Here is a 26,033-nt window from a genome sequence, read left to right as displayed (position 1 = left end):
AGCTGCAGGAAGTTGCAGTTTTGCAGGACATGTCCCTATTGTAAAAACCAAGAGCTAAGACTCTGCTGTAACAAAACGGAAGTCGGGGGATATTCATACATTAGCGAGGATTGACTCAATCTCTTGGGAAAACAGTAAGAATTGCAAAATAGGTACTGAATATCCGTGGCTGGGCTGGTGGTTAAAGCATGTTGGACAGTTCCTAACAGCTCCTTCACCGATGTGATTAAAATCTTCGTGGCGTTCACATTTGTTCCATGTTCGGTCCTATTTTTCATCTGTGTTGTTAATACACAAAAATTACTAGCCTGAAAAAAGTATAAACTTCATTATTATAAAAAATATTTTCATTCTTTTAAATTATATGTTGAGAGCCTCGACTCACAAGCATGAAAGTAAATGATCATCTTAACTGACTTGTCTTTGATTTCTCATACATTGGAGTCTGAATTTCTGTAATACTGTATATTATGTGGTAAATGGCAGGTCTGTAAAGTCACACTATATATTTAATGGTAATTGTACATTGCAAGGAGCAGGTACTGTCTTTTTAAAGGAAGAGGGCAAGGAAGAGAATTTTTAGCTCGAGCAAATCAAGACAAGGAAGATATTTGGGCAAAATCTCAGTTAAACACTTCTTTCCTTTCTATGCCTCTAGATTTAGGCCCCCTTCCTGACTTGATGGTTCCTGACATATTAGTCCATCAACTAAATGAACACAAGAGAAATATACAGATTTCCCTTTCCTTAGCTCAGTCGCTCATCTATTCCCAATATCTTTGATCCACAGACCGCAATGGTTTCCATAGTAGGAAATGAAACTGCCAAATTCCAAGGAGAAAGGTAGGAGGGAGGAAGCAGCGTGGCCTAGTGGATAAAGCAAGGGCCTGGGAACTAGAGGTCCTGGCTTCTAATCCCGGCTCCACCACCTGCCTGCTGTATGACCTTGGGCAAATCACTTAACTTCTCTGTGCCTCATTTTCCTCCACTGCAAAATGGCAATTCAAAACCTGTTATTCCTTCTAATTAGCCTGTGAGCCCCATGTGGGACAGGAACTATATTCGATCTGACTCATGTCTACCCCAGCGCTTAGAAGTGCTTGACGCATAGAAAGCGCATAACAAATACCGTGAAGTGTTTGCATTTTAAAACCCCAAAGTTCTATTTTGGCCTAGGGATGGAATATGGCAGTGAAAGCCTTTTGATCAGGTCAAGTGTAATCTCTGTATCCTGGCTGGGAGAATGAGTTGTTGTGTGTCATGCTGGTTTTTAAAATCATAGTCTACTATCCTCCACTGATAAAATCAAATTTGACAGTAACACAATATAAAGGTTTAAATGACAGCACAAACAGCACATTTGCTAATCATAATGCCACAGTTTAATGACTAGCACAGGAGGGAAGCTTTTTCAGATTTGTTTGTTGTTGGGTTTTTTCTCCTTTCTACTGAATGGGATAAATGAGCAACCAGTTAATACCCATTGCGTCGCCAGGTCAAGCAACCAGCCCAGTGCTACCCACCCTGGCCTTGTTTTGCACATTCTGCAAATCGGAACTGCTAGGGAAGAGCCCAAGGAACAGTTTGTAAACACACTCCTGGAAGAAGGCTTGAAGAGTTTCTGATATGTTCATCCCAAACAGTTGAACAGAGCCCACATGCTGCTGAGGGGTTTGGGAGCCAACCTGTCATTTTCCATCAGATAGCCAAGGAATGATGATGTTTGTGGTTATTCTGAAAAGAATGCATGGTTATAGAATATACAAGCAGATGTAGTATAAATAAAATATCCATATAAAAATAGTCTCTTACAAAATATATTCTCTTATCCTATGGTTCATTTTCCAAAAGATGGAAATTGTCTGGAGGTTTGCTTTTTCGCTCTCTTTTGTTAACTATCCATGTTCCAAACTAGATGTTCATAATGGGGTTTAAATGCAAAACAAAAAAGTGTGTCTTAGTAAAATTATCCAAATCATTCCCAGTTAGATTTTCCAGACAACTAGCAGCAAACAGCAAAAAAAATATATCTATATATATATTTATAAAAGATGCCTGCTTTTGTAATTAAACAACTAGTACTGCAAGAAATATCCTGCAAATACATCTAGTAGAAATATCTGAGTAAAGAATAATATATACAGCCCCATTTTTTTTCTTGCCATATCTATACAATTATTCCACAAAGAAAGCCAGCCATCTACTTTAATTGCAGAATGGTTCCGAATGTAGAGTTCTTTTCATTAAATAAATTAATATTAGTTTTATATGAATAAATTGTTAAATATTGCTATTATTATGCTGAGATGTCCCAAATCCCTGCAAAAACCTGCAGCATGAACAAAGGAGACAAACCAGTGTCTGAGGCCAAACAGCAGCAGTGATGTTTGCGGAAGTCAACTGTGGAAATGAAAATGGGTGAGAGACACCGGAAGTTGTTCACAAGTGCAGAAACTCATCCACGTAATCCACACCCTTAAGAAGGAATTCACACAGAGGCATTTTCGCCGAGCTTGTGCAAAGACCATCTGAAAGCTGAAGTGGGTTTTGTTTTGTTTTTTAACCTTGTTTTCCTCCTTTGAACAGTAGCTGGGCATTTAACCATCTAAGGCTGTACTTCCAAACTGACAGCAGTTTCCCGGCTCCAATCCTTGCACTGAGCTGGCATTTTTCCCCAGGGCTGTCATCTTAGAGCTGCAAATCTACATTTGAGGACTTATCAGGCTGTGGGGGCTGGGTGGGCATGTTCTGTGTGGTTGGGGTTCCCTCCAAGTTGCTGCTGTCATTGGCTGGTTTGGCAGCATTCTCTGACTCTCCTTAGTCTGACAGCATCTCAGCGGGAGTTCTGGTACTGAGGGAAGGAGCTAGGGAATGAATCCTTTCCTTTCGGAAGAGGGCCGATCTTTGCTACAGTCTCGTTCAGGCCAGTCCAGATCATGTGCAAATGTAAGTTATTCATTTATTTTATTTTTTCATTCCCAGCAGGAAGGGGCAGGTAGCGGTCACCTCTCCCTTCCACCCCATTCTCACTGTTCACTTACAGGTGTACACTTCTGTTCTCTCACTGCACGTGTTACACTTCACATAGCAGCACCAGTGGAACTTGCAGTTGCACTGCCACACCCGTGAGTACTGGTGCGTGTTGTACCCTCGGCCACAGCACATCAGGTCGCAGCCGTTGGACTGCAGGGCCGTCTTGTTGCACATCCGGCCCTGGGTCCCCACGCTGCCTGTCACGGGGTCCTCCTCACAGTAGTTGGGTGATTTCTCAATGTACACCAGGTCCGTGTCCATGGGCTTGCGGTAGGACAGTGGTTTCTTGATCTTGAGGAAGGTGGGGCGCTTGTTGCGGCTGGCCCGCACTGGCTCCACGTGCACCGCTTCGTTGTACTTGTCCTTGAGGATGTAGCCTAGCTCCCGGAACTTGGGGAGTGTCGTCCAGCAGGTCTTCGTCGTGCAGGAGCCTGACACTCCATGGCATTTGCATTCCAGCTTCATGTTCTCCTCCAGGATCTGAATGGACAAAGCGGAAAACAGTGGGATCACATCACTCGGGGGTCCATGATCCAAGATCCTGGAGGCCAAACTGTTTTTCCCAGACTGAGATTTCAAAACACAGCCACATAACTCTGCCTCACTTCCATTTCATCTCATCTCAGCCACAAGATGGGAAAGGACCTCCAGAGGTCATCTAATCTGTCCCCCTGCCTCAGGGCTGTACCGTCGCAAAACCAACCCAGACAGATTGTGGTCGACCCTGTTCTTAAATTTCTCCAGAAAAGGAAGAGTTCTTTAACACTACAGATCTTCATAGCCAGCAAGTTCTTCTGACTCCCTAATCTAGAGTTTAAGCTCACTCTCTCATCTGTTAGGAATGACAGCCAAGCCTGAGACTTCAAGGCTGAGGACCTACCCAAAGGAATTGGCTAAAAGGAGAGTGGGTTACAACTCGCCACTAGCACTCCCTTGTCTTTCCCACCCACGTTAACCAGCTGTTTGCCAGGATTCCTGATTGATTGATGGATTCCTGCTGGGCCTGTCCACCTTGCCAAATGCCCAAGGTGGTAGGTTCTTTGGTCAGAAACCTTCACCCACTGATGGTGGAGGCTTCCCCTCCTTGCAGAGCTTGGACTAGAACCTAGCCCTCCTGTTTCCCAGAGCTGTTCTCTTTCACTGGATCATCTTATACTGAGGTAATGGACTTGAGTTTTTCACTCAGAAATTCCTTCAGCTATTTGAAGGGCACTCTTTATTCCCCATGCGATCATCTCTTCTTCAGGTGATATGGATCCAGGAAATAGACAATACCAATCAATCAGTCAGATTACTTTATGCAGAACACTGTCTTAAGTTTCTGGGAGAGTACAATCAATCTATCCATCAATCAGAGGTATTTATCGAGCATTAAAGTGAATGTTAAGGGTCCTTTTGACTCTCAGTATACTTAACAATCCAATGCAAAAAAACTCTGCTTTTTTCGAGAGTGCTACTTGGATGAGCATTATTATATAACTACAAGATCATTTTGGTCAATGCCTTTGACTAATGGAATCTATAAGTGAGTACCACTTGTTTTTGACCAGAACACCTAACACCGAAATATTGACTTCTATTCTCCCCCATGCATGAAAGAGAACAGGGAAAATTAAAAACCAAAAAATCTGCCTTCAAATGTTTTAAGCCATTTTATGTAGTAAGGTAGGGAGGAGAGGATCACATAGCCATGAACAAAGATAGACCTGCCATCCCTGAGGACAGGGTGCCCTGCTCCCCTTCAACAGTGCATAGCACCACTTGAGGCAGGATCAGAGGACTGGGGTGGGTAGCAATCATTTTGTACCCATGCAATTCCAGCCCAGGCACACCTTTGAACAGTCAAGCTACAGCCATTCCCACCAGTGCAAGGGTTGAGTGGAGGGGAAGGACACTGAACTGGTTTAGAACTTCAACAAAGCATAGATGATGGGCAAAGCAATTCTGCCAGTAAAATACTTTGCTCCCTGAGTACCTCATTACCTCCTGCAGGAAGAGTGGACTACAGAAGACTGTTGTAGACTGGTAAGTAATCATCTCTTAAATATTTGTCTGTCTCTTTTAATGCCACTTTTCTCCAAACTCCACATTTATTACAATTTGCTTATTAAACAAATATTAAGATCCCAGGTTTTTCTCATCTGAACTAAATTTCATACTCTTCCTAAAATGTAGGCCCTCCGTTTGGTTGTTTGCCCCATCCAAATGACTTTGATCCTGGTAAGATCACACAAGAGCACTGCGGATTTGAGGTGCTTATCCTTTAATGAATGCAGACCTTTTTTTTAAGGGTGATCAGTATGCAGTAGAGCATTCTGTGAAAAGGGTTTGATGGGCACTATAATCAGATTAGCTTCATCCGATCTAATCCTATGAAACTATGCATTTGGAAAGCCCTGTGTTTATATTAAACTGTAATAAAGCGGAGTGTTCCACCATGGTCACAATGCCCTGGTCTTCTCCCCATGCACTTATTTTCAGCAAACTTTCGAAGTGCAAGTTCCAAAACACTTTCCCTAAAGCACTTCCATGGCAGGTGGGAGCTCTATAAATCAAGTTTCCCTAGGGTTTGAAAATCATTACTGGAGACTGATTTACAAAGGTCTCAAATGATATCTATCACCAACACTAATCTATATGCCCAATACATGCAGAAGTAAGGCAGTCCAAACCCATCCACCATTCACAGAGCTTACGGAGAATGCCATAAACGTAGCATGGACAGGTGTTGTGAAAGTCAGGGTTTCCATTAGACCATGGTGCTTGATTTTCCTCACTTTATGTGTTTAAGTTGGAACCTAAGCCTCTCTGCCACCATAAACTTGCCTTAGCACCTCTCTTTCCTCCAACCCTAGTTTAGGTCTTCTGCCTGGTAGGAATTAGGAAATAAATCTCTCCTCTGGTAGTCTACCCAAGGAGCACAAACAGCATGCTAGAAAACAGAGTTAGACATGGGTCTCTGCTGATTGAGGGGTAAGGAGAAAAATCTAGCTGGTAAATAATTTCCACGCTCACACAAAAGGGATCCTATTGGGCTCAATGTTTTCTCCTATTTCTCAAAATCTGGGTTTTGAAAACCAGTGTGTTGTTTCCCAAACCCTCATGATACAGCAGTTTGATCAAAAAGAGTTTAGGGACAGCCACTTGTCTCAGTCCCTTCAAAAGGCACCCTGAGCATTCTTTCTGGTTCTCCAATCCTGGTACATTTTTGTACTTGTAAGACACAGTTTGGTTCAGCCAACTCTCAATTCTACAGGAACTGATGATCCGGTTTGTGAGTTAGCCAGGGCTTTTGCCTTTCTCACCTACTTTCCATCTTTTGGTCATTTCATTGCTCATAAGCATCTCTGCCAGAGGATATGCAGGAGATGGAGGGAAGAGGTAGAACTCAATCAAGTAGAGTTTTGCTCCTTGCCCATAGAGCTGGTAAAAGGCTTGATGGGTGAGAATATTGAAACTACCGGATAAACTGAATTGACACCAGGCCCCACAATCCCAAGAAATTGAGAATTGCCTGTATTTCAGCATTTATATACTAAAGCTGCAGGCTGATTGAACATGTTTAACTGACACTCAAATATCTGCTTGCAGAGGAAAATATGTATATGGATCCAGCACTCAGGACCTTAGCAACAGTTTGGCTAGTTGATTAAAATAATCTTCCTATTCTTCAGCTCCCACTGGGGCCATTCTCCCTTTTCTCTCAGATCTCTTCTCTGGAACAGGGGGCAAGGGGCTCCTTTGTAATCTCAGAGCCTGTCACAAGGGAACAAAGAGCAGTTGATCTGCTCCCGATACAAAGGTCGCTCCAGGGCCATTTTGATCACTGGCTCATGAATCAGATGGGTCACAGTTAACTGGGGTTCGCAGTTGAAAGAGCAGATCTAATATGCCAGGTCCAATTTTATCAATCAGCCATCCAGTGAGGGATTTGAAAATGGAGTCTAAAGTTGAATGGGGTATTAATGAGCTCTCTGAAATGGGGGAATGGCTTAGTCAAGGCTGGATCTCTTGGAGGTGCCTGTTCTTTGGAGCATCTTAATCTCCGACCCACATGCATGGGATAATTGGGCTCAACCATAGTGACAGTGATGATGATGATACTAATCTTAGTCCCTCAAATTTACATAACTCCTTTCCTCCAAAAACTCAAACTGAGTTGGAGGTTTTTTTAGTTTTTTTTAATTCATTTTTTAAGGATGACCAAGGCCCTAGAACAAAGTCCCCAGACTGTTAGAAGTCTCCCAGTCTTCCCCCAACCGCACATTCCTTTAAAAAAAAAGGGAAGGGGGAGAACCCTCCCAGTACTGACTTCTTTGTTCTAGGAAATAATACACTCCTGAACAAAACTCCAATGAGTATGATTCAATCGCATTCTGTTAGCTCAAAAGGGAATTGACAGCCTTACAGAAATTGACAGCCCTTGTACTCTCCCAAGTGCTTAGTACAGTGCTCTGTACCCAGTAAGCACTCAATAAATACAATTGATTGATTGATACAGGAAGAAACTTAGTGGACTGATGGGATGGATCAGTTGTGTGGGAGCTCTATAAATGCGGCTTGATGAAGTTAGTGAGGGTTGCCAGAGAACTCCTATGACTTATTGAGTACCCTATTGCTCTTTTTGTTTTTATTCCTTCTCTTTATCCTTGTCCTCATTTTTTATGCTGTTTTTGTTTTTTTATTGTTTTCTCTTTCTTTATATCTGTTGTCAGTTCCCCCTGCCCCCTGGTCCTGAGATTGTAAATCCCTGGGCGGCCAGGGACCATGTCTAATCTCCACCTGTATATTCTTTCCCAATGCGTAGTACAGTGCTTTGCACACAGTAGAGGTTCAGTAGACATTATTACTATCATTACTATTATTAACTTGAATTTTTGGTTCTCGTTCAGCAGAGCAAAGCATTAGAGTGAGATCATGGAGACAAGGTCATTTGCAGTAAGAATACTGTCTCACATGGCACCTGATTGGCCCAAGCGAAAACTTTTGCCTGGGGATTGGGTTGGGGGAAGATGTCAACTCTTGCCTTCCCACCTAGCTTGGCCTGCCTGCCTGGGTTCTAGGGACTACCCTGATCCCTACCAGACTGCATAGAGTGAATGGAAAAGATAGAACTGCTGGCCTCAAGAGTGGAACTAGTGCATGACTACCTGATCAATCAATCAATCACATTTATCGAGCACTTAATGTGTGCATTTTACTTATTCAGCTCTAGAATTGTTATTATTAGGCATGGCATGGTAGGAATGTGGTCAGCATGACATTTTCCATGAGTAATTACTCTCCCCAAAATAAGCTCACCTCATGCCTATTTTATAAGTTGAGGCAGAACTGGCAATAGAACTACCCAATGTCCTCTCATTCCTGCCCTTAGTAGACTCAGAATTACTCAAACTTGCATTCGTACCACCTTGGACCACTGAGCCAAGAGGTTCTTGAGAGGAAAGCAATGTGCTTGAGGTGCGGGGAATGTGGGAGGAGCGATGCTGTGAGAAAACAAATGTCAAGGGAGAAAATGAAAATAGGCCCCAAGGAAAAAATAAATCAAAAGCAAAATAAGAAAAGTGAAGCTGGGCAGTTCTTGAAGGAGGACTAGAGTGGAGTTTGAGTACACCCTGAGGCAAAATCCTACCCAGAGCTTGTTTGGAAGGGGCAAGCCTAACTGGGAAGAGGAGCGCTGCAGCCACTTCAGTGCCCAAATAAGCAAACGACTAGAGGAATTTGGGGAGCAAGGATTGAGGGGATTTCAATGCATTTAGGTTTTAAGTGAATAGCACAAATACACAAATTGGACCTCATCCTCTTTGAGCCAAGAGCTTAAACTTTTTTTAAGCAAACTCCAGTACTGAAAAAAGCAACTAGCCATCAAATCCAAGGAAAATAATGGAGTGGGGCACATCAGAAGCCCCCCACCCCCATCCCAGGCATGGTTTCTGGGTTGCCAATGGCTAATTGAGAAGCAGCATGTCATAGTGGATAGAGCGCAGGCCTGGGAGTGAGGAGGTTATGGGTTCTAATCCCGGCTCGGCCACTTGTCTGCTGTGTGACCTTGGGCAAGTCATTTCACTTCTCTGTGCCTCAGTTACCTCATCTGTAAAATGGGGATTGAAACTGTGTGAGCCCTGTGTGGGACAGGGACTGTGTCCAACCCAATTTGTTTGTATCCACCCCAAAGCTTAGGACAGTGCCTGGTACATAGAAGCACTTAACAAATACCATAATTATTACTATTATTGTTCTTAATTGTTTGAAAGCTACTCTCCTACTGCAATCCATCCCACACACTTTGCTCCTCTATTGCTAACCTTCTCACTGGGCCTCAATCTCATCTCTCTCTCCACCGACCCCTCATCCTCATCCTGCCGCTGGCCTAGAATGCCCTTTCTCCTCAAATCCGACAATCACTCTTCCCCCATTCAAAGTCTTATTGAAGGCACATCTCCTCCAAGGGGCATTCCCTGACTTGCTTCTGAACCACCCTAACTTGATGCCTTTATTCATCCCCCCCTCCCAGCCCCACAGCACTTATGTACATATCCGTAATGTATTTATGTTAATGTTTGTCTCCCCCTCTAGACTGTAAGTTCACTGTGGGTAGGGAATGTGTCTGCCTATTGTTATATTGTACTCTCCCCAGTGCTTAGTACAGTGCTCTGCACACAGTAAGTGCTCAATAAATACGATTGAATGAATGAACACAAGAGAGTAAAAATCCTTTAGCTAGGGTAACTACCCCAGTCTGAGAGTACAGTGCCCTCCATCAGCCTAATCTGGAAAGCAGGGAGCTTGGGGGTGAAAGCTATTTGCAACTCTCCCTCTCTTTCACCCTAGTGAAGGCATTGCAGTCTTCCAGACCTTTATTTTCCCTTAATTAAAATGGATATGAAAACGTTTTCCAGCCCAGTTAAAGAGACTAATGGAGGTTATGTTTGCCTACTGCTTAGAGAACCCTGTTCAAAAGGGAAGTAAACGGTGCCTTCTCCAAGGAAGACAGCTATAATAATGATCTGTGATATGTTTTTATTTCCTTTCCCTCATCATGGTCTTGTTACTTCCACTGTATGCACAATTTACATCTGCCTTTCTCCCCATGAAATTGTAAGGTCCTGGAGGGCAGGAGCTTTACTGCTTTTGTGATCTTTACTGCTCTTTTACTCTCTCAAGCACTTAATACAATGCTCTGCACACAGTAGGTGCTCAATTAATACTGTTGAGTGAATGAACTTCAATCCCATTACCCAGTTACAGAAGAGAGGCAAATCCATTTCCTTCATATCCTTCATATACTCACAGTACCTAGATCTCATCAACTCGCCACCAACTGCTTACCCACATACAGCTCTGGGCTGGAACTCCCTCCCTCTTTATATCCGACAGGCTCCAACTCTCCCCACCTCAAAGCCTTATTGAAAACATTTCTCCTCCAAGAGGCCTTCCCTGACTAAGCCCTCATTCCCTCTGCTCCCACTCCCTTCTGCATCACCCTTGTCCTTGGCATTGCACCCTTTATTCACCCTCCCCAGCTCCACAGCACTTAGGCACATATCCATAATTTAATGTATTTATATTAATGTCTGTCTCCCTTTCTAGACTAGAGAAACAGCGTGGCTTAGTGGAAAGAGCGCAGGTTTGGGAGTCAGAGGACGTGGGTTCTAATCCTGTCTCTGCCACTTGTCTGCTGTGTGACCATGGGCAAGCCACTTAACTTCTCTGTGCCTCAGTTACCTCATCTGTAAAATGGGGATTAAGATTGTGAGCCCCACGTGGGACAACCTGATTTACCTTGTATCTACCCCAGCTCTTAGAACAGTGCTTGGTGCATAGTAAGTGCATAACAAATACCACAGTTATTATTATTACTATTATTGTTGTGGGCAGGGAACATGTCCACCAGCTCTGCTATATTGTACTATCCCAAGCACTTAGTACAGTGTTCTGCACATAGTAAGCACTCAATAAATATGAATGATCGATTCTCCACAATCTCAAAAGCCCCCCACAAGTTCACCTCTAGCTCTCCACTCTGAAGTAAAGCATTGCATGTTTTTTCAAGTTGGGTAGATCCTGCTGAGATCTCTTGTCCTTTATACTGTATAGTCACTTTCTAGACTGTTCCTAAACAAAGACCAATATCGGTGTCGCTACTTATGGATGCAAATTTCATTTTTAAAGTATTGAAACTATTAAAATTGTATCTGTTTAACTGGTTAATCATTAACTAGCTCCCAATCTACCCACATATATATTATCTTTAAGTGCCTTTGCAAACAACCTCCTGCCACTGCTTCCTTCATTCTTGGCTGGAGGCAGGAAGCAGAATCCCTGCATGGGGTGGCAGCTGTTTATGCTGCTGCCCATTCCACAGCTCCCAATATGCCCCTCTCTCCCATACAGTGAGATGTTGGAGGGGAGTTGGATCAGCAGCAGCTGCCCTGAGAGTAAAGTCATTTTACCAATGTGTTTTAAAGGTTAGGTCCAGTATATTAAAGGTTGCCTTGGTTAACTGTTAAATGGTTGAAAATTGTCCATTCCTGACTGCTATAACCCCAACGTGAAAACAAACACGAATCCATTAGACAGCAGGTAAAAAGAATATCAGATAGGAGGTCTAAAGGAAATTGAACACTTTTGCTTCTCCTTTTGAATCCCTTTATATTTAGCTCCCATGGGGTTCTCTGTGTCTCAGAGTGCTTGCTGCAAGAAGATATTTGGGTTCTCTGAGCCTGGTGAAATAGAGAGTTGAGGGAGAAGTAAGAAAAGGAGGAGATGAGGAAGAAATGAGAGGAGAAGAAGACCAGTGCCCATTTTACACTGATTTTTTATACTATTTGGAAGGTCTTTTTTTATGGAATTTGTTAAGGGCTTACTATGGACCAAGCACTGTTCTAAGTACTGGGGTAGATATAAGTTAATCAGGTCAGACACAGTCCCTGACCCTCATGGGGCTTACCATCTAAGTAGGAGGGAGAACAGATATTGAATCCCCATTTTACAGTTGAGGAAACTGAAGCACAGAGAAGTTCACTGATTTGCTTCAAGGTCACATAATAGGCAAGTGGCAAAGATGGGATTAGAACCCACGTCCTCTGACTACCATGCCTGTGCACTTTCCACTAGGTCACTGTCGTCCATTCTCACTTTAACTGTCTCAACATATCTAGCAGGTCCCTTATCTCACCCGTGTAGTTTCAGGTAGTCATTGTTGAATTAGTGTTTGAAATCTGGGGAAAAGCCCTGGAAAAAAAAAACAAATCAGGTGGAATCTGGTGCCTCAGCTGATGTTAGGCTGTTTAATGCCAGTCAACCTGGAAGCTCATGGAGCATAGACCCCAGGAAGTGTGTCACTCGAGGGCAGGGATTATATCTGTCATATCATTGTGTTGTACTCTCCTAAATGCTTAGTACAGTGCCCTGAACACAATAAGTGCTCAATAAATATGACTAATTGATTGACTGTTTGATTCTTCAGGTTCCAGCCAAAGGGGTTGAAACAACGTTATTATTTCACAACCAAGACTGGCCCTTCCTGTGCCAGAGCATCTTAGAGAACTCTGAGGAGGATTAGATGCTCAAGCTACACCACTCTGTAACCTCTCCACAGAGAAATCAGCAGAGATGCCACACCTTCTTGAGGTGGGTTTTGGCTTCTTCCCAGACACACTTTCTCTCCTTCTGAGCCTTCAAGGTCCCCAGTACTATTGGTCACGAAAATCAGCACATGCCAAATACCCAGGCCTCAAAGGAAATCAGATAGGAGACCTTTGTGTTTGGCTCCCTTGAATGACTAAATCTGGAATGAGGAACTCAGCAGAGCAGCAGACCCTATTACTGGTGGTAGTAACTGATATTTACTGAGCACCTACTGATTGCAGTGCACTGAGCTAACTGCTTAGGAGTCACAACAGAAGCACAAAACGTGTTCCTTGCCACAAAGGATCTGACGCTCAACCAGGGCAGAAAGGCATAGAAATCGTGAATCAATCAATCACATTTATTGAGCACTTAAGTGTGTGTGTGTGAGTGTACAACAGGGTTGGTAGACACATTCCCTGTCCACAACTACCTCACAGACTAGAGAGGGAATATGCATATATACACACAGATGCTGAGGCTATGATGTGAGGAGGTAAAGGAGAGGGTAGAAGACAGTCATGGAGATTTAAAAGTCTGCAAAGAAGAGACCATTTTATCTAGGAGGCTATTTATTTCTAGGAGGACTTTTGAGACCTGAGCTTCGGAGCTGAGCAGTTAGGGAAGAGAAGAGACTTGTTGCTCCCAAGCAGAAACTACCTTTGACCAGATCACATTGTGGGCTTTTGCCTGGAGGAGGTACAAGTTTGTTTTACCTTCATCTCATCTACAGCTCATCTGAGCGCCACTGATGACATGAGTTTTGATTAAATGCAGTATGTTGCTTAGAAGACTTGGCTTTTAAATTGTTTGGGTTTGGAAAATACAATTTGTTTTTGCCTCTCACAGCAAGCTTTTCCTTTTTTTAATCTATAATCATTCAGCCATTTCTCAATTAAATATAATTGTCAGAGATTTGACTAAGGGTTAAAAGTACAAGCCTTTCTTGCATGTTACCTGGTATAAGAAGAGTCACTTATCATTACATAGCATCTATTAATCATAACCAGAAGTTAAATTTCACTTAACTGCAGGTGTATTCCTTCTGGCCAACTCTGATGAAAGAAAAAAAACTCATTTCTTCAGTAAACAGTTGGAGTATTTTCTTTCTAATCACATTCTTAGAGCCCTATTGTACTTACTGAATTGTACCAAGTATTCATGTTCATCTGGAAAAAAGTTTTCCAACAACTATGTTGTTGGAATGCAAGTGAAATAACCTGAAGCAAAGCAAGCATGCCCAGTGTCTTTAGGGAAAGCTTTGTTTTCATCACCAGTGATACAGAGGTGGCCCAAGTCTGCCTTCTTAAATTCAGAAACCTCATCAATACCTGCAAGTATGAACATAATACCATTCCTGGACAATGAAGTCAAACAGAGGTCAAGAACATTTCTTATCAGTGGCTATCTAAGAAGCTCACATCTTCACAAAGCTTTTGGCAGGAGAATGGTGCCCAAGTTCTGGCAAGTGATTTCTGCTGGAGATAGAAAGTTCAAAGGTAACAAAATTTGTCTTAGGTTTGTACACATAACAAATTAAGAAGTATTTTCCCTTTTTTTTTTGTTTGGAAATAGCTAAAAAGTAGAAGTCACCATGCAAGGCTAATATAAATCTGTCCAGGAACCTAGAATGGCCCCTGCTACTTGTCCCTTCAGCCCCCTTTTCCCATTAGATTGAAAGCTCCTCATGGGCAAGGAATGTGCATTTTGCTTCTACTGTGCTTACCCACCAACCTACCACAGTGCACTGCACTCAATAAATAACATTTATTTCTACCACACTCACTATCACTGGTGTTTAAACTAAACCTCTTTGCTATACCACTCAATTAAGTGACTCCAATCACTCCAGCATCTCTCAGGACTTATTTTATCTCAGTAGACTGAAAACCCCTCAAGAAGCAGGGGCCATGTCTTATTCTTCCACTCTCCAAGCCTCAAGTACTGTCTAAAGCTCAGCATAGAGGAGACAGTCCCGCTGCCACCTGACTGACCAGCCTACTGACAGTCATCCAATACTAGACTTACTTGCTACATTAAGATCTATATCCATTTTAAACTCCAAATTCCCCTTGCCTTTCCTGTCCACTGACAAGCACAGGCATCTAGTCATTTAACACCTAATTTGTGGCTTCAATTCAGAGGACAGCTTAAATTCTGATATTCTACTGATCTATATACATGCCTGATGAGAAAAAGTCTGCCATTCACACTGAAAACCAGAATTTGTACCCAAATGTCAGCTCCCTTTTACTGATATCCTGCATGTACTCAGAAGAGAGATGGGAAACACTATCACAGGACCATCAAAAAAAAAAAATGCTGACTATATATTGGTACAGTACTCCTAAAAGTACCTAAGGAGTACCTAACTTTTAGGAGTTGACAGCCCATTTATTTCTCCCAAGCTTTGTTTATAAAGAGTGGCAAGCTAAATTCATAGTCAGTCTGGATCATACCATGCAGGAAAAAAACAAAAAACTCCTATTTTCTCAGTAACAGGTGATTCCCCTGAGATTTACAGATCACTATTTCAGCCACTTAGCCCATAAAGACAAAGTCACACCCAACAGAACATTTTTTCTGACTTCAGGCCCAAGAGCAGAACTCAAGCCTTAGGCACAGGCAGGCTGAGGGCCCCCCACTTCCCCAAGATTACCTCTTTTCATACCCCTCCCCAGGTGTTGTTGGAGGAGGTGGAGAAGTGGGGCAGTGGAGAAGAGGTTGTTTCCATTCTCTGCTGTCATAATAATTATGGCATTTGTTAAGTGCTTGCTATGTGCCAAGCACTGTTCTAAGCACTGGGATAGATATGACATCATCAGGTTGTCCCACTTGGAGCTCACAGTCTTAATTCCCATTTTATAGATGAGATAACTGAGGCACAGAGAAGTTAAGTGGCTTGCCCAAAGTCACACAGCAGACAAGTGGCAGAGTTGGGATTAGAACCCACATCTTCTGACTCTCAAGCCCGTGCTCTTTCCACTAAACCATGATGTCTTGATATTCACCCTGCCACTTCAGCAGCTGCCTCCATTGCCCCTGCCCCTCTTTCCAGTTTCTGAATAGGCCTGAAAAAATCCAAAGCAGGAACCCAATGCAGTTATCTCTCCTCCCTGTGGGTAGCCCCAAGCACCTGGTTTTCCCAGCTACTGGATAGTTCTGCCTCTATTCACACCTGAGTTAGTTCTATGCCTCTGGTTTGGAAATAATAGAAAAGCCTCCTAAGGTCTTGTTTGGCATCTCTACTGAGTTTTTGAATCTTGAAAGCAAATTGTCTGAAAAATATTTATCATTAGGTCACTGGAATCACTCACCGTTCCTGGCTTATCCAGCTTTTCTGCCTACCTCCACCCAGTTTGGTGAGTTGCCATTTTTCAATCAGGAAGCTACTGCAAATGCTAGCTAAGAGGGGCTCATGGTCATTTGTAAAGTGGAGTGGTTGAATCCCCCCCAGATCTGATGTTTTACCACCATGGTGAAAATGTAGACCCTCCCTCCCAAATAACTAACCTCCTTTAAAAAAAAAAAGTATATAGCAGAGCAGACGGCATCCCAGAAAATGTGTCACGAGTCCGGGGAGCTGGAATCATTTTTAGAACTCCCATTCTGCTCCACCAAGATAAGCGCGTGGAAGACCAACTCATAAACACCATTTTCAGAGTGCAATATCTGTCTTCCTGCCTCTAGCTGAATCCGTTTTTTTCCAGTCTCGCTTTATCTCCCTCCCTGTGCAATGTTTCCAGTTGAAAGATTGTTCAAGGGTCTTCTAGGGAAGCCGTTCCCACCAAGGGAAAGGCAGGCCATATTTTCAGCCCCTGTGTTTGGAAGGAGTAACCATTTTTTTCAAAAAACATGTTGGGCTCAATTACACTGAGCTGCAGAGGAGGCTTTCAGGTGGGAATAAGGGATCATTTCATTTGGAAGTTTTCCACTGTGATTATATTTCATTTCGCAGTAAGAGGTTATAGAAAATTAAACCATTAACAAAGAAGTGCAGGGTGTTGAGCAAAGAGCAGAAGCACCATGGCCTAGTGGCAAGAGCCTGGGCTTGGGAATCAGTGGACGTGGATTCTAATCCCGGCTCTGCCACTTGTCTGCTGTGTGACCTTGGGCAAGTCACTTCACTTCTCTGTGCCTCAGTTCCTTCATCTGTAAAATGGGGATTAAGACTCTGAGCCCCGTGTGGGACAACCCGATTACCTTGTATCTGCCCCAGTACTTAGAACAGTGCTTGGCACATAATTAGCACTTTACAAATACTATAATTATTACTATAGGCCAGTGTGATGAATTAATAAATTGATGAACCCCACTTATGGGACAGAGGGGTTATTTAAAACACCACAGTTCATGTTTTTTTGAAAGACACCTTTTCGAAACAAATGAAGAAGATGCAAAAAGTGGAATTTCATATTGTCTAGTCATCAAAAGGTAGTTCACAGTCAATCATTTTAAATAATATGCAACATTGTTTCATAGATTTTATCTCTATCTGTAGCGTTCTCAACAATGGAAAGAAAAATTTTGTAGTCAGATCAGTAATATAGGACTAGATAAAAAAAGTAAATTCTTCTTTCTCTTGTATGCTAAAAAAGTGGCAAGTGGGTATTTAATGGCAGTAAATATAGAAATAAATGAATGAGAAAATTACTCAGAGGTGGGGTCCCATTGCCAAGTTTTAGCTGAGAGCAAATTTTTACAGTTGAGTTATAAACTGTTGAAAATTAGGGCCTGTAATTAAAATGCTGACAGACTCCCAACTGCTAAATGGCACAAACACCACTTCTAAAATACCAAACAAAAGAACCTGGGAAGAAAAAAGAAAAAAATCACTCAACTTCTAGTTCCCAACAGTGGACATGGGGGCAGACCAGGCTTGGAATTTTATTTGGCTGTCCAAAAATCAGTCTTTCTCCCCATGTTCCTCTCCACCCCCAAACCTACCCACTCAGTTTTCCCTCATTTCTGTGGTGCATCTAAGTGAGCTTTGGCCTTATTCCTCAACTGTCTCCATAGAATAAAGGTTTCCAACACCACGAGTCTCATTCTCACTGGGCCAAAATTACTGCCTGGGGTGAGCTACTTCGAAAGTTGCATTAAATCTTTCAAGCTACTGGGGTGCTCTTTAATAACTTTTTATAGAGCTGTCCTTTTCTTTTTTTGCCAGATATCCTGACAAGCGAGATCCTATCCATGTGTGGGAGTGTGGCTGAAAACACTGACATGCAACCGACACACCTTTCCGCATCATTTGCACATGAAGATATTCCTTACTGTGTGATTGCATTTGCGCCTTGGCATCCTGACCTTCATGAAGCCTGTTCCCAAGGAGAGCAACCCTTCTCAATAGACACAGGAGTATAAAATAGAATCCAGAAGGCCAGCAAGGCTTCTGGGAGATTGACACACAGCAGGGTACCAACCTACATACCAAGCTTGAGTGGTGTCCAGCTGTGAGACCTGAACCTACTACCAAAGACACATTCAACTTCTTGAGAGGTTTCACCAGCATCACCTACAAACCACGTGGGACCTCAAACAGCAGAACAAGATTACAAATAATGAGGCCCACAAACACAATCAACCAATGATATGTATCGAGTTCCTATTGAATACAAAGCAGTGTAATGAGCACTTGGTAGAGTATAACAAAAGCAAGCACATTCCCTCCCCCCAAGGAACTTACAGTCTAAAGCACCTCTGAGGAACAGGGTCCCTGTCTAATTCCCACCTGTGTATTCTTTCCCAGGACTCAGTACAGTGCTCTGCACACAATAAGTACTTAATAAATACCATGTACTACTACTAAAGGAGGAGAAAGACAAAAATTAGTTACAAATAGTGGGAACAGGAGGAAGAACAAAGATTTAGCAGGTAGCTATGTAAATATGTCAGGATGAAATAGCTGAATTAATGATCATACACATAAATCTACATTCATAAGTGCTGAGGCTAGGAATAAGTGTTAAGGGTGACTTTGTGGAGTTTATAGAATTATGATGTGAATTAATTGGGGAAGGGTTCCTGGAGGGGTGGGATTCTGAAGGAAGGCTTTGAAAATTGGGAGAGCTGTGAGCTGGTGGATTTGGAAGAGGAGGGAGTTCCAGGTGGGGGAAAACAGCTTGAGTTGTTGTTGAATGCAGTCAGTTTTTTTAAGGAATGTTCACTGCAACACAATCCCAGTGAGTGGGACATATGAGGAGAATGGATGAAAGCAGGATATCCAAGCAGCTAAAGGAGGCATAAGTAAGCAGGGAGGGCAGAATAAATGACTTAAAGAAGACACACAGTTTCAAGTAATGCAGCATAGCAGAGGACTATTGAGAGACCACTGAAGGAGAAAGATCAGCCTGGTGGACAGTAATTCAGTGTTACCACTTTAGTGAACTACATTTTACCCTTCCATGGCCTTTGGACTGGGCCAGACTTTGGATTGGTCAACAAAGCTTAGGCCAGAAGTGGACTGGACCAAGCAACTGCCTTTACAGGCTTTCTTGGCCCAGTGGACCTGTGGCTCCTGGCAAGCACAGAAAGATTCTTCAGGGAGATCTTTTACTAAACCAAAAAGAACTAGCCACAGAGGGTGCCAAATCAAGTTTGTTAGTTTTTTAATATGCTCTTTCTCCCCACTGAAAGTAATCTAATTCACAGGGATGTAGTACTGTTACAAAAACTGCCTGACTCAAAACAAAAGATGCTGTTTTACATATCATTTGCATGCTGTCCGTTCAGTATCAAAATTCAGAGAAATCCCCCCAGTACATCCCTTTCCCTTCTTCCTCTCTCAGCCTCTGGTGCACTAGATTGGATAAGCCCAACTTAGAAAACCTACTGGTTGGACATGGTCTGCTTTCTAAAAGTCTCAAATCCAGAAGTGAAAACACACAACACACACACACACACACACGCACGCACACACATGCACACACATGTCAAATAGAACCCATCACTATTCACTGCCTGGAAGAAAGATAGGAATCATAACATCTACTGCAAATTTCCACTACTCCACCCTTAAGCAACCCTCCTACTCTAATCAGCTGAGGTGGGATGGACAAGTTATGGGGAGGAATTAACCCTCCAAGCAGAAAGCTTTAAGGCAGGTCTGTTCAACTCCTCTGTGAAACCAGTAAATTACCTTTTCTGATACCTAGATACATCATAGTCTAAGGGATGGAAGTTTCCAGTTTGGATTCCACCAAAAAAATCAATTATCAAGAGAACTTCCAGTAGTACCTGGCTTTTCAGAGTCATTAAACACCCAAATTCAGCCCAAGATCAGTTATTCATTCATTCAATCATATTTATTGAGCGCTTACTGTGTGCAGGAGCACTGTACTAAGTACTTATCCATAGTAATGAGTAAAAGGAATAAATGGATAATCTAAAATCCTTTTTGCAGCTGATATTTTCAACCCTCTCCTCCACCAAATCTGGAGCTATATTTCACCAAGTTGATCCCTCCTGAACCTGCCTGCTTTATGCCACAGGCGCTAGCTAACAGGCAGAGTAATGCTTAAAATATGGAAATGAGGGAGAAGAAGAATCAAAAGAGTCTGAAAAATCAACAGTTTGGATAATCAGCCTCTGAAAACATAAAACTTGGTTGCATAAAGCTAAGGAAAAAAAAGTCTCTGACAGCAAAGGTAAGACCAACCCAAATCTAGTTATTAGAAAGGCAGAGAAAATAGCACATTAGCCCAGGAGCCAAAGTTAAAGGAAAGGAGAAATTTCAACTCCAACCTGACCCTGGAGTTTTCTGAATGCAAAGTATTAGGGAGAGAAGATCCAGACCTGGGGGGAAGACAAACAGGATAAGCACAAACTGCTCTCACACTCTCCTTCTCTTTTTTCCTAATGCTATAAAGAAGAACTCTGTCCATTTCCCATAATTTATTATCCAGTACATCATAAGAATGGGGAAAGGCATCCAAAAGTGTTATCTCCAGATTTCCCGAGGATGCAGGCAGCAGCATGCTAGCAGGGCTTTTAAGACACATCAAGGCGTGAGTTCAGTTAATGAAGTTGGCTCTCCCTCTCTGAAGCAGGATATATCCCCCTCAGTCCCTCACTCTGACCTTTGGGGAGTCCATTTCTTTGCCCCCTCCAGCGCCAGCCTCTCCCCATCTCCACCCCATCCTATTTGATAGCGCATGGTCCCCCAGCTCACTCAGGTTTAGATCTTCAACAAAGGCCCCGATTGTCCCTGAAGTGAAGCGTTTGACTCAACGGCTCACCAAAACGTAAACCGAAACCAATAAATTCCCCTCTCATTTAGGACCTTTGAAACAAATGACCAGTCACCCTGGTTCAGGTAGGATTTCAAACATTTTCCTGATCTGAATGGCCACAGCTAAGTTTTCAATAGTCTGTGTAAAAATCAAATGACCAACATTTTAGGCCCCTTCTGTCATTTGGAACTAAACCTGTAAGGTGATAATTCGTAATTTTCAAGCAAGCCCTCTCCCTGGGATAAAGGAGAACTGGGTTCTTGCAGCGGAAATTTGGTGCCCTTTGCTGTACCCACACCTCTTCTGGAAATCCAGCATTTAAGAAGAGCTGCAAATGAAGCCATGGGAACAGAAAGCCACTTGGCTGGAGAAAGAATTAGGCCTTACATTCTATGTCATGATTTTGATCAGCTTGTTTCTGAGATGCATACCAGTGGGCTGGAACCCAGCCTGGCTCTGTGGAGAACTCAGTGGCACTTAAGGTACCTATGCGACCTGGTGTGGAAGGATGTGCCCATGAACATCAGTGGCAGACAAACCAACAGCCATCTTGCACCCTACTTGTGTGAGAATAAGCAGCAGAGTCAGAATCTTCCCTGAAGAAGTGAGTTTGATAAGGTGACAGATGGGGTGGTGGTGGTGGGAGGAGCTCACTCCACCACCTTGGTTGAGTTACCAGGTTAATGATGGAAAGAGAGCTGATAGTCTCTCCTGATAAAGCACCCCAAGATGAGAGCTGCTGACTTTTAGATGCCAGTGACTAGAGTTATGGAAATAGTCAGGACTGGAAGAAGAGATCTTGTCCTGGGGACAAAGGTGAAACAAAGAAAGGAAGTGTTGGCAGAAAAATAGTGATTGAAAGTCCTGGCTCATGGGTCCCATTCCTAACTCTGCTTATGTGCTTGTAGCACTCCCACTCCCATTCAGAACTTACAGCCTGTCACATAACAACTTGATAGCCACATCCCTTCTCTGTAAATGCCTGAGATGCAATGGAGATTTTTCTTTGCAGTGACTAGAAATGCAGGGGAAGGAGGAAAGAGGAGTATGCTGAGGTTTGCTATCTTCCAGGAAACAAAATTTTGAAATCCCTTGGTCCCATCTCACTCCAATCTCTTTAAAAGAAGTCAGTGACTTTAATAATTATTGTATTTGTTTTTCTTATGCACTTACTATGTGCTAAGCACTGTTCTAAGTGCTGGGGTAGATACAGGGTAATCAGCCACATGAGGCTCACACTTTTAATCCCCATTTTTACAGATGAAGTAACCATGACACAAGAAGTTAAGTGACTTGCCCAAGGTCACACAGCAGACAAGTGGCAGAGGCTTTGTCCAAGAGGGCTATCCCTGAACTGGGCTATCTTGGGAAAGAAAAATTAATCACTATCACTAGTATCCACAAACATCTACTGGGTCTAGGTCAGATGAAGTTTTTTGTTTTGCTTTACTTTTATGGTATTTGTTAAGTGCTTACTATGAGTCAAGCACTATATTAAGTGCTGGGGTAGATACAAGGTAATCAGGTTGGACATAGTCCATGTCCCCCATGAGGCTCACAGTCTTAATCTCCATTTTACAGATGATCTAACTAAGTCACGGAGAAGTTAATTGACTTGCCCAAGGTCACACAGCAGACAGGTGGCGGAGCCGGGACTCAGCTAGAGGCCTAAAATCCCTAGGCCTGGGCTGGAGAGTCTCCTTAATCCAGATGTGCCTTCTGAGCAGAGACGCAGAGTCAACATTGTTTCTGTGAATCCTGAGAGATTCCCATTTGGCAGTGTCTCTAAGAAAAATAGTGCTCTGGTCTGCTAGATTGTAAGGTTCTTTTGGGCAGGGATTATGTCTAACAACTTTATTGTACTGTACTCTCCCAAGCACTTAACAGAGTGATCTACATACACTAAGCACTCAGTAAATACTACTGATTGATTGATTGATTGATTGATTGTCCCTGTCTCTCCTTGCTTCTTCAGAGCAGCTGAGTTTTCTACATGGGAAAATACCCAAGACTTCCAGAGCTCCTGTGGAAAAGACTAGAGGGAACCCCAGTCATTTGATCAATCATATTTATTGAGTGCTTACTGTGTGCAGACCACCATACTTAGCACTTGGGAGAGTACAATACTGCAGAGTTGGAGACTTCCTTCCTAGCTGGCCCAGTTTCCCAAATGAGCAGCAGCCTCCAGGGCCAGGTCAGGGAGAGTCCAGAGCAGGGCCAAATACCAGTTTGGGGAGGAGAAAATGTGTGTTTGGTAGTAGCAGGTGGAGAGGAGGGGCCAGAACGTCTGGCTTCTCCCTGAAGCTGTTGGGCAGGGTGCCCATGTTCAATCTATAGTTGTGCTTCACTGCTCTTCAACTGCTGGCAAATATACAAAGGGTCCAAGTGGTACTTGTGGCTGGCGGGAGGTGGGTGAGAGATTGGGTAGGCATAGCAGGGAGATCCTTATCGCCAGGCTCCCCCTGGGCCTGGCTCCATTTCCATAGCAGTCTGGCCCTCAGGAAATGACTCCCCACTCCAGTCTCACTGGCTCACCCTTTGTCACTGGAGGGTAGGGTGAAGAGTAGGGTGGAGGGAGAGGAGGGGTGGATGATTCAATTCTCACTGCCACAACATGTGCCAGGAAAAGAACAGAAAGTGAATGGCATGAGCAGAGTCCCTTCTTGTCCCTGGGATGGCAGAAGATGCTAGGAGTGTCCCTAGCTCTCTAATTCCTCCCACACTCCTCCAGGGGAATTCCACCTACCTGAGCTCACTTTCCTGGGGAGTTACACAATTCAGTCTGAACCATCTCACAGCCCCCATGGGCCCCTAGAGCTGGAGCATGCCAGGAGCACGGCTGGCCTCTCTGACCCTTCCCCTCACAGCAAGCCATCAGGCAGTCATCTGCTCCTGGAGGGTCCACTAGCTGCCCAGGTCTCCTGTATGCTAAGCCAACTGATCTTACCCTTTAACTGGTCCTACCAGTCTGAATGGCCTCGAGAAGCAAATGCTGAAATAGGCTTCAGTAGCAATTTGGCACCATAGATCCCTTCCCAATGTTGTATTCCTCAGAGAGATTTTCTACGCAGCCTGCTGTCTCGGTGCACTTTGTCAGAGGGGCAGTTGCTTCTCTGGGCCAACGCTGAAGATCCAGCTAGGTTCTGAGTCCTCTGTCTTCATGTGGAAAGCAGCAGGTCACAGAGCAGAGAAAGAATTTGATGAGCATGTCGGCCTAGGCTCAGTAGTCAATCCCCACCAGTCACCTGATTGACCAAGGAATCCCTGCCTCTCTCTTCTTCCTCCTCCTAGGAAAGTTCTAGGCAAAGAGGAGAGGTTCTTTCTGCTTCAGGAGAAGGAAAGTCACCTGAAGAAGCAGGAGGCCAAAGCAGAGAAATAACCTTAGGGCTATTACTTCTCAGATTGCAAAGAATAGAGCAATTCCAGGGGGTCTAACTGGTATGGTCCCCCAAAGTGGAGTTGAACCCCTAGATCATTTCTAGAATCCTCAAGATCTTTGGACTGGGGATGACCCAGGCCTGGACCAGAAACCCCAAACTAGTGTTGTCTAGATCCCCATCATCCAGGGTTGAGCCAGCAGGGAGTTCACTGAGAGCAAAATAAACAACAATGTGGGCAGGGTGAGCAGGTGTGTGGCTCTCCATACTCTAGGCTTCAGCAGATCATCCTCCTTGGCCAAACAGCATCTAATGCTCATCTCCAGGCCACAATCCCTAAGTCAGTGATATCAGAATTTTTTATTAAAACCCTGATCATTTATACCCTGATTATTAAGACTCTGGTCATCTCCATTGATCCTCTTTAAGAATGGCAGGTCAAAGATGTGTGTTATAGAAGGACAAGCACACTCAGTACCTCCAGAATCCCAGTTCTCAAGTTTCGAATAGACCACTTTTGGAGACTTAGGGAATGTTCTTCTGTTTGTCCGTTTGTTTTATGGAACTTATTAAACACTATGTGTCAAACCCTGTTCTAAGTGCTGGGGTAGATACAAGTCAATTAGGTCAGACACAGTCCTTGCCCTTCATGGGGCTCACGGTCTTCAGTAGGAGGGAGAGCAGGTATTGAATCCCCATTGTACAGTTGAGGAAACTGAGGCACAGAGAAGTTAAGTAACTTGCCCAAGGTCACACAGCAAGCAATTGGCAGAGCAGGGATTAGAACCCAGGCCCTCTGACTATCAGCCCGTGCTTCAGAGGTATCTGTCTGGATAGAATGCGATACAAGGTTGTATGAAAGGATCGGGAGCATGTGCCCAGCCCCAATCAAGGCAAACTGACTGTAGCGTGAGTTTTCCTTAATGTGAGGTTTATGAAGAAGGTAACTGCTGGATTATAGGAGAACCGAATGTAGCTGGAAATCAGGGGCTGGGGGTGAGAGAGAGACCTTGGGGCTTCGTCTTGGCGAGTGGATTATCCTCTGTAATCCCCCCACTCCCCAGTCTAGGCAAAACTCATTCAGAATAGGCTTGGGTCCTGCTGACAGCATCCACTAAAACAGTGACTGCAGGCGAATGATCAACATTTATCATTCCTAATCTTCAGTGTAAATCAGGAATTCGGTTTTCAACCACATGAGGTAGAAAAAGAAGTTGAAAGCCAAAGTACAAGTAAGACCATGTATCACAATTTCTGATTAGTTGAAACTAGAGGACAAGTGGAATGAAAATTAATTCTTGCGGATTATGGCTCTTGTGCAGTCCGATGCCATCTCATAATTTAGAATAACATTAATGTTGCCTTTATCTTCTACTCCTGCTGTTGACAAGATACAGAGTTCGTCTGTCAAGTTGAGTCTTGTTTTAGGACTATTATCTCAAAACAGTGAGAGAGCTATAAAATAGATCTTTGATCCTTTCAAATACAAACAAAATTCAGTGAGAGAGCCCAGGACCTGTGTTTTTTTTCATTGAGGTTTGTTGGGGTTTTTTTCCTTCGTCAGCTCAGCAGCACCAACTCACGGTTGGGTCAGGTTGGGGGCAGGCACACCCAATGCAGACCTAGTGGCTAGGCAGGTTGGCCCTTGCTGATTCTGACTCGTTCATCAAAGAACAAATAGAAGAGAAATGCCACTAGGCATGGGTGAGGGGTCAGGTTGGTCTCTCTCTGAGCAATCACAGTCTACCTGCGGGCCGCA

At 43.5% G+C, this 26,033-nt stretch overlaps 1 protein-coding gene across 1 annotated transcript in view; it reads right to left on the bottom strand.

Annotated features, from left to right (window-relative positions):
- Window positions 1–1,059: 1,059 nt before the first annotated feature.
- WNT7A (Wnt family member 7A) overlaps window positions 1,060–26,033 on the bottom strand; it is a 62,662-nt gene continuing 37,688 nt past the window's right edge. The window contains exon 4 of the mRNA XM_029052241.2: window positions 1,060–3,513. Within this exon, the coding sequence (XP_028908074.1) occupies window positions 3,034–3,513 (480 nt within the window). The 3' untranslated portion in view covers window positions 1,060–3,033. The remainder of the gene's footprint in view (window positions 3,514–26,033) is intronic.

The sequence above is a fragment of the Ornithorhynchus anatinus genome, chromosome X1 (genome assembly GCF_004115215.2).
Source record: "Ornithorhynchus anatinus isolate Pmale09 chromosome X1, mOrnAna1.pri.v4, whole genome shotgun sequence".
In the NCBI taxonomy this organism is placed as follows: Eukaryota; Metazoa; Chordata; class Mammalia; order Monotremata; family Ornithorhynchidae; genus Ornithorhynchus; species Ornithorhynchus anatinus.
This window is presented reverse-complemented; position numbering and strand designations above follow the sequence as displayed.